The sequence below is a fragment of the Cydia amplana genome, chromosome 6 (genome assembly GCF_948474715.1).
Source record: "Cydia amplana chromosome 6, ilCydAmpl1.1, whole genome shotgun sequence".
Classification (NCBI taxonomy): Eukaryota; Metazoa; Arthropoda; class Insecta; order Lepidoptera; family Tortricidae; genus Cydia; species Cydia amplana.
The window spans coordinates 15,258,061-15,268,274 of record NC_086074.1 but is presented as its reverse complement, the minus strand read 5'-3'; the positions used below and the strand labels follow the sequence as shown (position 1 = coordinate 15,268,274).

General features: G+C 40.4%; 1 protein-coding gene across 1 annotated transcript; it reads left to right on the top strand.

Moving 5' to 3' along the window:
* The first annotated feature begins 1,806 nt into the window (after positions 1–1,806).
* LOC134648916 (uncharacterized) lies at positions 1,807–9,999 on the top strand. The gene is made up of 7 exons (XM_063503526.1): positions 1,807–2,122; positions 2,540–2,679; positions 3,332–3,491; positions 4,258–4,476; positions 5,136–5,294; positions 8,588–8,722; positions 9,801–9,999. Exons 1-7 carry the CDS (start codon positions 1,973–1,975, stop codon positions 9,957–9,959), a joined length of 1,122 nt encoding a protein of 373 aa, XP_063359596.1. The 5' UTR covers positions 1,807–1,972; the 3' UTR covers positions 9,960–9,999.
* Positions 10,000–10,214: the final 215 nt, after the last annotated feature.

Here is a 10,214-nt window from a genome sequence, read left to right as displayed (position 1 = left end):
AAAAAAGGCGCGAAATTCAAATTTTCTATGGGACGATATCCCTTCGCGCCACATTTTTCAAATTTGTCCACATAATCTACTGTTATGCCTGAAAATCTTTGGGAATCTACGTCCATAAAGCACAGCTTCCGCATTTTTGCTATTTCATCAACTGGCTACATTGCCGTCCAGTTTGGCATTGACATATTCCACTATCATAATTTGAAAATGACAGCTGTCAATCGGTGCGATGCAGCCTACACACTAGGGAAATTGGTGCGGAGCGCACCAGTATTATTACGTGTCAGTTGGTGCGACGTGCATGCCCATCGCACCACTATTAATAGTAATTATGTGCGATGGAAGCTTACACACTATCGATACGTGCGTCTTACCGCACCACTGTTACTGTTACTACTTTAACGTGTGCACACCCGTCGTACTCAAGTTTGCCAACAAATCCAACAATCAACAACCACGACGCCACAGAGCCAAAATAGAGCGCTAATAGCTTATTCACACGACACTTTTGGTGGGGCCCAATACCTATATCAAGATTATCAAGCTTCTAGCCGTAACAGACTACCGCACGTATACCCTGCCTTGACCCTCCTTGCATCTCCCTGATCCGCCGTACCGTACTTGCTTTTTATTATTAGGCCGGAACATACGGACTTTCTATTCGTCTTCCGCATGAAATGGCATGTGCAAAGCAAACCAGACAGCTGTATGAATGTGTATAGCGAAGTTCCGTTCACACATCATCATCATCATCATGATCATTTCGTAAGGAAATTGGGTAAACATTCCGTATGTATGTGGCCGACCTAACACTGCCCGACCCGACAAGGGGGGCCTGACCAAAGGGATGGTCAGAGGGGCTACCGCGAACCACGTACGACGTGTTGCCTCCCTGTCACACTTACGTACGAATTTACAAGTGCGACAGAGAGGAAACACGTCGAACGTGGTTCGCGGTAGGCCCTCTGAACCACCTTTAAAGCGACGAAAGATCATACAATCACGTTACAATTCACTGTGTAGCGTAAATCGGAACGTTCAGCCGTGTATTTCTTTCTCAGTCGCACTTGCGAGTGCAAGCAACACAGAGTGGGATACACTATGATATCGAGAACGTTTCGTTTCCAGTATAGTATGTAGCTTCTCACATCGTGAACCCTTTTAGAAAAATCCCTAAAAAACCCACTAAAATATTTAGCCCCTAAAAAAACCACTAGCTGCATTTTTTTCCCCTAAATTTAGTGATAAAACCCCTAAGTTGGCACCCCTGGACAAGAGTACAATGACATCTTGACATTTTATGTTGACAGCTTGGTAAACGAAAACTAGTCATAAACAATAGAACATAAAGTGGAAGATACATAGTAGAAGGTATTTAGATAAAGAAAATTGAAATATTGTTTGGCAATATTTCCGTTAGTAGAAAAAGGAGGCAAATTGAAAACATGGAAGCGTGTAGAATAGGAAGCACAACCCTCTACGCCGTTTTTTTTTATTTGCCGCCTGTTTTTACTGACGGAAATTGCTTGTCAAACTATACTTATTGGTTCATTGGGAGTTGTGTATATGATGCCTTATTGTCTATGTTTTATCCGAAGAAACGTTCATAAACCATGCCATTACAAAATTTGAATTATTGTTTATTTAAGTTTCCTCCGATCATTAATTAAATATGCTACAATCAAATACAATTTCCTTAATAACATCGTAGATACATGATTTTTGATACGCATGATATACTAATAAATGTAAATTTTTGGCAAGTTTAAAATCACTTTCCCTTCTGGATTCCGAACGTTACAAATCGCTATTTATGCTTGTCAAAATAACGAGAAGGAAGAGAGATCTATTTCATTCGTAGTGATAAAATTACCAACTTCTCAATATTGTGACCCCAATATCTATTATTTCAGCCGAAAGTCCAATTCAAAACTAAATGAGAAAACAGTTTTCATGTTTTATCCCAGACTGAATGGTCGAAATGAGAGACCTACCATACTTTACTTGTTTGGTTCTGTACATATTTTCTTTCCAAATTATTGCTACGAATTCTCGTACATCTAACATTTGGAAACTTAATCCTGAAGAAGGTACAATAGTTGATGGCAATACGTTGACCCAGGTCAGTTAATTCTATTCTTAAATGGACTTTTATATAATCAATGCAAACAACATTTTTTAGCATCACGATATACGTTACAACCCTCGCCGTGTGCTCAACGTATTTTATTTTACTATAAGTCACGTGAATATGAACTTTTTACACCTACAAGTAGTAACTAGTTGTGGTGCAACTTTGTAGAAAATTCATTTGATTGCATATCAAGTTGTAGAAATAGTAGAAGCTTATTAATATTTCTAGATCCCTAAGCTAAGTTTTTATTACATTCGGTGTTCGTTGGAGTTTTACTACCTATATTACCAGTGTCTTACACACTAAAATATTGTCTACATGAGCAATTACACAACAGTAATACACTATAAGTGTTAATTTTATTGTTTACTATCAACTCTACTACTATACTCCATGTCATAACAGGATGACGCTGATAAGCAAAAAATGACTGAAGAAGACCCCATATTCAACATAATAACCTCCACTGTGTACTACGGGAACACTTGGACCAAGCATGGCTTCGACATGTTTTGTACTGACTGCCAAGCTTATGAACAGCAAAGGTAAATGTGGATGTTATGCATAAACTTTATAAAAAAATTCAAAATTATGGAATGCATTCAAGTAGGCCAAGAAGCATTGTGGTAATCACCCTAAAATCCAATTGTTTAATATATCGTCAGGTGACAAGCAAAAGTAACTAATTACTATAAAATATTTAAACAAAAATCAACCTTCTTTTCGCACTAATATGGTTCACTATGGCTATGAACTTGTGGTGGTACTTAGTGACTTTTGCTTGTCACCTGATGATATTTACGTTTGCTTTTATTAAATAGTTTGCTCCTTATTCATAAACATGTACCAAAAGTCTCAATTAGCTAATTATCGTTTGTCTTTATCTATCATTTTGAATTGTGTTTATAAGAAAGGGATAAAACATATGTTAACTAATTGAGGCTTGTATGCATAAAAAATAAATAAGGGGGTTTATCTCTGTAGTCATACATTTCTTTTGGCTCCTGTTCTCATAATTAAGGTTTTAAATTACTAATAAACAGACAGAGTTTATTTATTTATTACTCTTAACTACTGCAATAGTTAGGCAGAATATCTTACTATTAGTCAATGACAGTTTTCTATTCAGAAAAAAAAAACAAAAGAAACCTTGTAAACATATTACTAAGAGCCAGTAATATTACTTTCCTGTCACAGATCCGGTGTTGAAAACGGAGATGAGTCAACACTGACTGAGACTAATGGTGATGTTGACGATGAATACTTGGACTGTGGGAAGGCTGTCAACTTCACATACTATGACAACCTTGTGGGGGTGGCCAGGCGCCATAGACATCCAAATGTTCCTGAGCCACAGGTAATTTAAATAATCATTTTTACCGTAGTTTTTGCGTTTTTGCGGGCAATGCTGCCTACCTCATTCTTACATTAAATTTCTCCTCCTAATTCAATTTACACCCCTTTCTTGAGGGAGATTTTTAAAATCATGTTTTCCAGGTTATAAACTGTCTGCTTAACTTTTTTAACCTAGATCCTCTTTTATCCAATGTGACTAGCAATTACACAGTGTTTAAAAAAAATATTGGAAGTAAATTGATCTTTACATGATATACAAATTAATTGTTATTTTAATAAGTTCAATTTCCTAACAATTTATACCGTGAGGCAGTTAGTGTTTATTTTAGATTTTACACACTAGATGGCCTTCAATATTAGGCAATGACCTTTCATTCTTGTATTAGAATTAATAAGAACAAGTTTATCTATTCATGAGTTACATGACCTAGTTACTTAATGCTGTCTTGTGGTGTAAGTGAGGAATAAATTGGAAACTAACACCTGGGCTAAGTAGGTATTGTAATGTTAGAATATTAGATATATATCAATGCGCTAGTTTTCGCCCAGCTCTAGTTTTCGTCCACTTGACAAAATTTGAAAAAAGAAATCTACATTGCTGCACAAAAATATTGCACTTATCCATCTATCTACATGAATGTCTAAATGATACTCCGCAAGTAGAAAATTAAAAATGAAACATTTTATTTGCTAATCCGTCAAGTGGACGAAAACTAGAGCAATATCCCTATCAAACCGTCGAATTTCCTACAATTTTCGCTTTACAGGTGGCTCTTATATTCACAAAAAAGAAGTCCTTTAAAAATGGTGTGACGGAGCTGGATATAAACGCTCTGGAGAAGCGTCTGAAGAAAGCTAAGAGAGAGAAACCAAAGTCGGTACAGCTGTACAACCAAATCGGCAACTTTTGGAGAATCAAGGGAGACACTAGACAGAGCATCGAGTGCTTCCGGCGAGCGTTGGCTGTGTCTCCTTATAATGCAGAAGTAAGTTACTTTTTTTTATAAATTAAACCAAATTATGTGTACTAAATTTCAACCTAATTGGTCCAGTAGTCTGTCTGTCTGTCACAGTCAATGTACTTCTACATTAACTGTGACAGATGGACAGACAGACACACGAGTTTAGTGATCTTGGGTTCCGTTTTTTACGGCTCCTCAAACTACCTCCATGTTTCATCTACCTAAATCGGTTTAGCCGTTTAAGCGTCAAGCGTTAAAGACACAAGAATGACTTTCGGATTTACAATATTAGTAAGGATAATAAAACTATAAATCATAATGAGCCAGTTCAAGAGTTCAAATACCTCAGGTTATGAAAATTAAAAATGTTTCTTTAAATATTGTGCTCGCTGTCATGTACCTTAAAATCTTAAGTTTCAAACAGGGGACTGTTATGGTGTAACTAGAAATAAAAATATCTCATAGCATTCACAATACTTTTTTGATATTCTAGAAAATCTAGAATAGTATTTAGATAAGGATAGTGATTGATCAGATTAGCTAAATTAAATCCAAAAATATACATTAAACAACCGTGATACCGAAATTGAATACCGGTTAATTTGTATAAAAGTATACCGGTATTCGGTCCCTGGTTTCAAACGTGGTGCTTAATATACTTACAATAACGTCTCAAATCCCAGGTGCTCCTGAACCTGGCGCGCGTGCTATTCACCCTTCAGTACCTCGACGACGCTATCTACCTGACGCGCCGCTCGCTCGAAGTCCAGCCGCCGGACCGCAGCGCGTGGCAGCAGTACTTCACGCTCGGGGAGATATTCAAAGCTTATGGACATTATCAGGTAACAATTCGACCTTACTGCAAAGACATAAGGTATACTTAAGGCCAATTAAGACTTGCTGTAAGTCACTGTAGTATTTAGACGACGCTAACCTGACGCGCCGCTCGCTCGAGGTCCAGCCGCCGGACCGCAGCGCGTGGCAGCAGTACTTCACGCTCGGGGAGATATTCAAAGCTTATGGACATTATCAGGTAACAATTCGACCTTACTGCAAAGACATAAGGTATACTTAAGGCCAATTAAGACTTGCTGTAAGTCACTGTAGTATTTAGACGACGCTATCTACCTGACGCGCCGCTCGCTCGAGGTCCAGCCGCCGGACCGCAGCGCGTGGCAGCAGTACTTCACGCTCGGGGAGATATTCAAAGCTTATGGACATTATCAGGTAACAAGAAGTAAACTTTACTGCAAAGACATAAGCTATATTTAAGGTCAGTTAAGACGCTGTAAGTCGCTGCAGTATTTAGACGACGCTATTTATCTGACGCGCCGCTCGCTCGAGGTCCAGCCGCCGGACCGCAGCGCGTGGCAGCAGTACTTCACGCTCGGGGAGATATTCAAAGCTTATGGACATTATCAGGTAACAATTCGACCTTACTGCAAAGACATAACGTATAGTTAAGGTCAGTTAAGACTTGCTGAAGTCGCTGCAGTATTTAGACAACGCTATTTATCTGACGCGCCGCTCGCTCGAGATTCAGCCGCCGGACCGCAGCGCGTGGCAGCAGTACTTCACGCTCGGGGAGATATTCAAAGCTTATGGACATTATCAGGTAACAATTCGACCTTACTGCAAAGACATAACGTATAGTTAAGGTCAGTTAAGACGTGCTGTAAGTCGCTGCAGTATTTAGACAACGCTATTTATCTGACGCGCCGCTCGCTCGAGGTCCAGCCGCCGGACCGCAGCGCGTAGCAGCAGTACTTCACGCTCAAGGAGATATTCAAAGCTTATGGACATTATCAGGAAACAATTCGACCTTACTGCAAAGACATAAAGTATACTTAAGGTCAGTTAAGACTTGCAGTACCTCGAGGACGCTATCTACCTGACGCGCCGGTCGCTCGAGGTCCAGCCGCCGGACCGCAGCGCGTGGCAGCAGTACTTCACGCTCGGGGAGATATTCAAAGCTTATGGACATTATCAGGTAACAATTCGTAGACCTTACTGCAAAGACATAAGGTATAGTTAAGGTCAGTTAAGACTTGCTGTAAGTCGCTGCAGTATTTAGACGATGCTATTTATCTGACTCGTCGCTCGTTCGAAGTTCAGCAGCGCGTGACAGCAATGCTTCACCCTAGGGGAGATATTCAAAGCTCATGGCCATTATCCGGTATGTTATACCCTTTTGCATCTGCTGTACCTGCCTTGTTCACACTGTACGAGGGGCGTTCAATATATAATGAGAATGAGATGTAAACTCTTTAAATATTAGGAAAGTAAATACTGGCCGGTAAAGCTAATCTACCTAGCTGATCGCCATGAAAAAAAAAACTAACTGTTTTTTGTTTAAAAAAAAATACGGCGATTTCTTTGCGATGCTATTGAGTACGTTAGCGAAAATGGAGAAAATTGAACTGCGCGCCGTTATCAAATACTTGTGTTTGAAAAATTTTTCTACGGACCAAGTCGATTTAGATTTACGGGACACTTTAAGGTCTAATGCTCCTCCGTATTCGACAGTCGCACGTTGGTGCGCCGAATTTAGACGTGCAAGAACATCGACCATGGATGACCCCCGCTCCGGACGCCCTACTACAGCAGTAACTGAAGAAATTGTGAAAAAAGTCGAAAACTTAGTTTTGGCGGATCGTCGTGTCACGGTTCGTTTTATTGCTGAAAATGTAAAGATTTCAACGGGGAGCGTGCATAATATTTTACATGAACGCTTGGGTATGAAAAAGGTATCAGCGCGTTGGGTACCCAGAATGCTTACTGACACGCAAAAACAAACTAGAGTCGAGATTTGTCAAGAAGGTTTGGACCTGATACAGCAAGACAGGGAACTTTTTTTGGCGCGATTTATAACAATGGACGAAACATGGCTCCATCATTACGACCCTGAAACGAAACCGCAGTCTATGACATGGAAAAGGCCATCATCTCCAACTCCGAAGAAATTCAAGGTGGGCCCATCTGCCGGTAAGGTCATGGGCTCTGTTTTTTGGGATGGTAAAGGGGTCGTAATGATTGAGTATCTCGAGCATGGAGCCACTATTACGGGCACTTTATATGCCAAACAAATAGCAACATTGCGCAATGAGATCCGTGAAAAACGGCGAGGTAAACTCTCGAAAATTGTGTTGTTCCATCAGGACAATACACCGGCACACAAGTCCGCCGTTGCAATGGCTGCAATACGTGATGCTGGGTTCGATATCCTTAAGCATCCTCCGTATTCACCAGACCTCGCCCCTAGTGATTTCTACCTATTTCCGAGATTGAAGGAATACCTGAGAGGCAAGAAATTTGAAGACGACGACGCGGTAGTCGCTCCAGTACAGGATTTTTTAAGTACTCAAGATGAAACCTTTTTTAGAAATGGAATTTTAAGTTTAGAAAAAAGATATACTAAGTGTATTATGCTAAAAGGTGACTATGTCGAAAAATAAAATAATATTTAATAAAAGTTGTATATAACATACTCATTCTCACTTTTTATTGAACGCCCCTCGTACCTATCTGACGCGCCTCTCGTAGGTATTTGTTTCCTGCTAATTGTGATTAATATAATATGATTGACCAGAACCTCGGTTAACTTTGTTAAAGGATGCGCACGGGTGGATGCAGCAAAAGAAGCCTTAATCTTTTGCCGTCGCCGCTTAAAAGTCACTAACTGGCAGTCAGAATATGCCACCTCGTAAGGAAATTTCCGCGCGCAGATGTTCGGTCTGTAAACATCCTCAGCCGAGACAAGGGCAAGCGCGGCCTCAATGCTTAGGACTCATTTAGACGGCGTTACACGCGGCGTATTACATTGCGTTATTTAAAAATTAAAATTAAACAAAATTAAAAAAAAAACGTAAAATATACACGTGTTTATAAAGTAGGAGATAGTGATCAGTCGGCTGAATTTTAGTAACCTCAATGGTCCGCAATGAAACTAAAATCGCATGCGAGTTCGGGCGCCGTCTAAATCAGCCATTAGGCGCGAAGCGTCTACACAGATTGAGCTGTTTCGTGCACCAATTTCCTCACGAGGCTTCGAGGGTCACCCTTCATTGTTCCGCCCACTCCACTGCCTTATAAACCTAGTATGTTACTTGTGTAATAAATTAATGTAATTTCGCAGGAAGCAGCGGTACACCTCAAGCACGCGTTAGATTTGAGACCGGACTTCGAACCGGCGCTGACGGCGCTTAAAGACATTGAAAACATACCGGAGGCAAACGTGCATGTGTACACGCTCCTTATTATTGTGTGTTTGGTGAGTGTATTGAATTACCCCCTTATTCATAGAACTTAGCAAACCTTTGTTAAATTGTCTAATCTATCAAACACAAATTTGTAAATGACAGGGCAAACTTACGCCTTGCGTTACTAAATGAAAAGGCTTTGTTGGTACAAAACTGTTGTCAATTGATCCGAGCAACACTCACGAAACTAATGTCATGTTTTGTGGCAACTTCACAGCCAGAATTACCGCAAAACAAAGATGGTACGATCCTAAAAGATGTGCTATAGGTACGCGTGCGTCCGTGTGGGGCAAAACATACGCAATGCGACACTATGATTGGTCGAATTTATTTGTTGCCCACCATAATCCATACTCAATTTACGGTGGGGAATAAAAAAAAAGTGAGATTGTGACAAGGACAAACAATAGCGCTTTCGCTGCTACTCATACTGAAAGATACATCGACTATCCCGTTCGGTCATTTCCCCCCACCCCTCATGCCTACATTAGCTGTCAAACTCGAAGCACGAATTTTTCTTCGAATTTACGCATTTTATTCAGTCGATGAATTTCCTGGTTGCAGCTTAAAGACTTTTTAAACAACTTTTTTTTTTTTTTTTTTTTTTTATAGCCTTATTTCAGAATACATTTTTTTTTTTTTATTATATCTACAGTTTTCCTTAATTTACTATGGCAACTGATTCTGTGTGCCTTCGGGCAAAGGCCTCCCCCAATCTTCTCCACTCTTCCTTATTATGAACTAATCTGGTCCATGTTTTTGTTTGATCTAGCACGGTTAGTGAGTATATAGTCAATTTCATTCTTATAACGTCCGTCAGGCGAGGACCATGTCCATCTTCTGTTTTGTTTTTTCTTGTAAAATGAATTCAAAATTACTAAGTGTTGTTCAAAGGCTAAATCTATTAATTTCTGTCCATTTCTTGTTCTTTTGCCTTGGTAGTGGGGTCCCATTATGATTTCCTCTCCGTCTCTCCTGTTCCCTATTTGGGCATTGAAGTCTCCCATCAGGATTAAATTTGTTGGACTTATTTCTGTTAATGTGTCATTTAGTTTTTTATAACTATTTAATGTTAAATCCTGTTCCCAGGTGATGGGCGTCCTCCTTGTAATCCTGTCGTCCGTGGACAACAACGGCGAAGCGGAGGAACACAAAACTCAGCGACACTTCAACCGCGCCATGGCGATGCGCTCCCTGCGAGGCGTGGCCTTACCCGGCTCGCGCGGCCGCAAGAAAGGCGGATCCTAAGCGGGATAGCGGAGACCCGGTCTAATGTCGATGGTTTTCTGCAGTTTCGAAGATGTACGTCACAGACAATCCAACCTCTAGACATAGCATAGTCGCGCTACCCCCTCTGCCACACATACGGTAGCGTTACTCCATCTTCGAGTCAATCCCGTGCCGTGATTGGTCCCGTGTCTTTGAACGGACCAATCACCCCCGTATTTTTGGCAGCATCGGTTTCATGAAAGAATTGGCCTAAGCTCAGTCTAGAGGTTGGAT

Coding starts and splice junctions, on each gene's coding strand:
- LOC134648916 (XM_063503526.1), top strand. CDS start 1,973: ATGGTCGAAATGAGAGACCTACCATACTTTACTTGTTTGGTTCTGTAC. Junction 2,123..2,539: donor ATGGCAATACGTTGACCCAG/GTCAGTTAATTC, acceptor ATGTCATAACAG/GATGACGCTGATAAGCAAAA. Junction 8,723..9,800: donor TCCTTATTATTGTGTGTTTG/GTGAGTGTATTG, acceptor TCCTGTTCCCAG/GTGATGGGCGTCCTCCTTGT.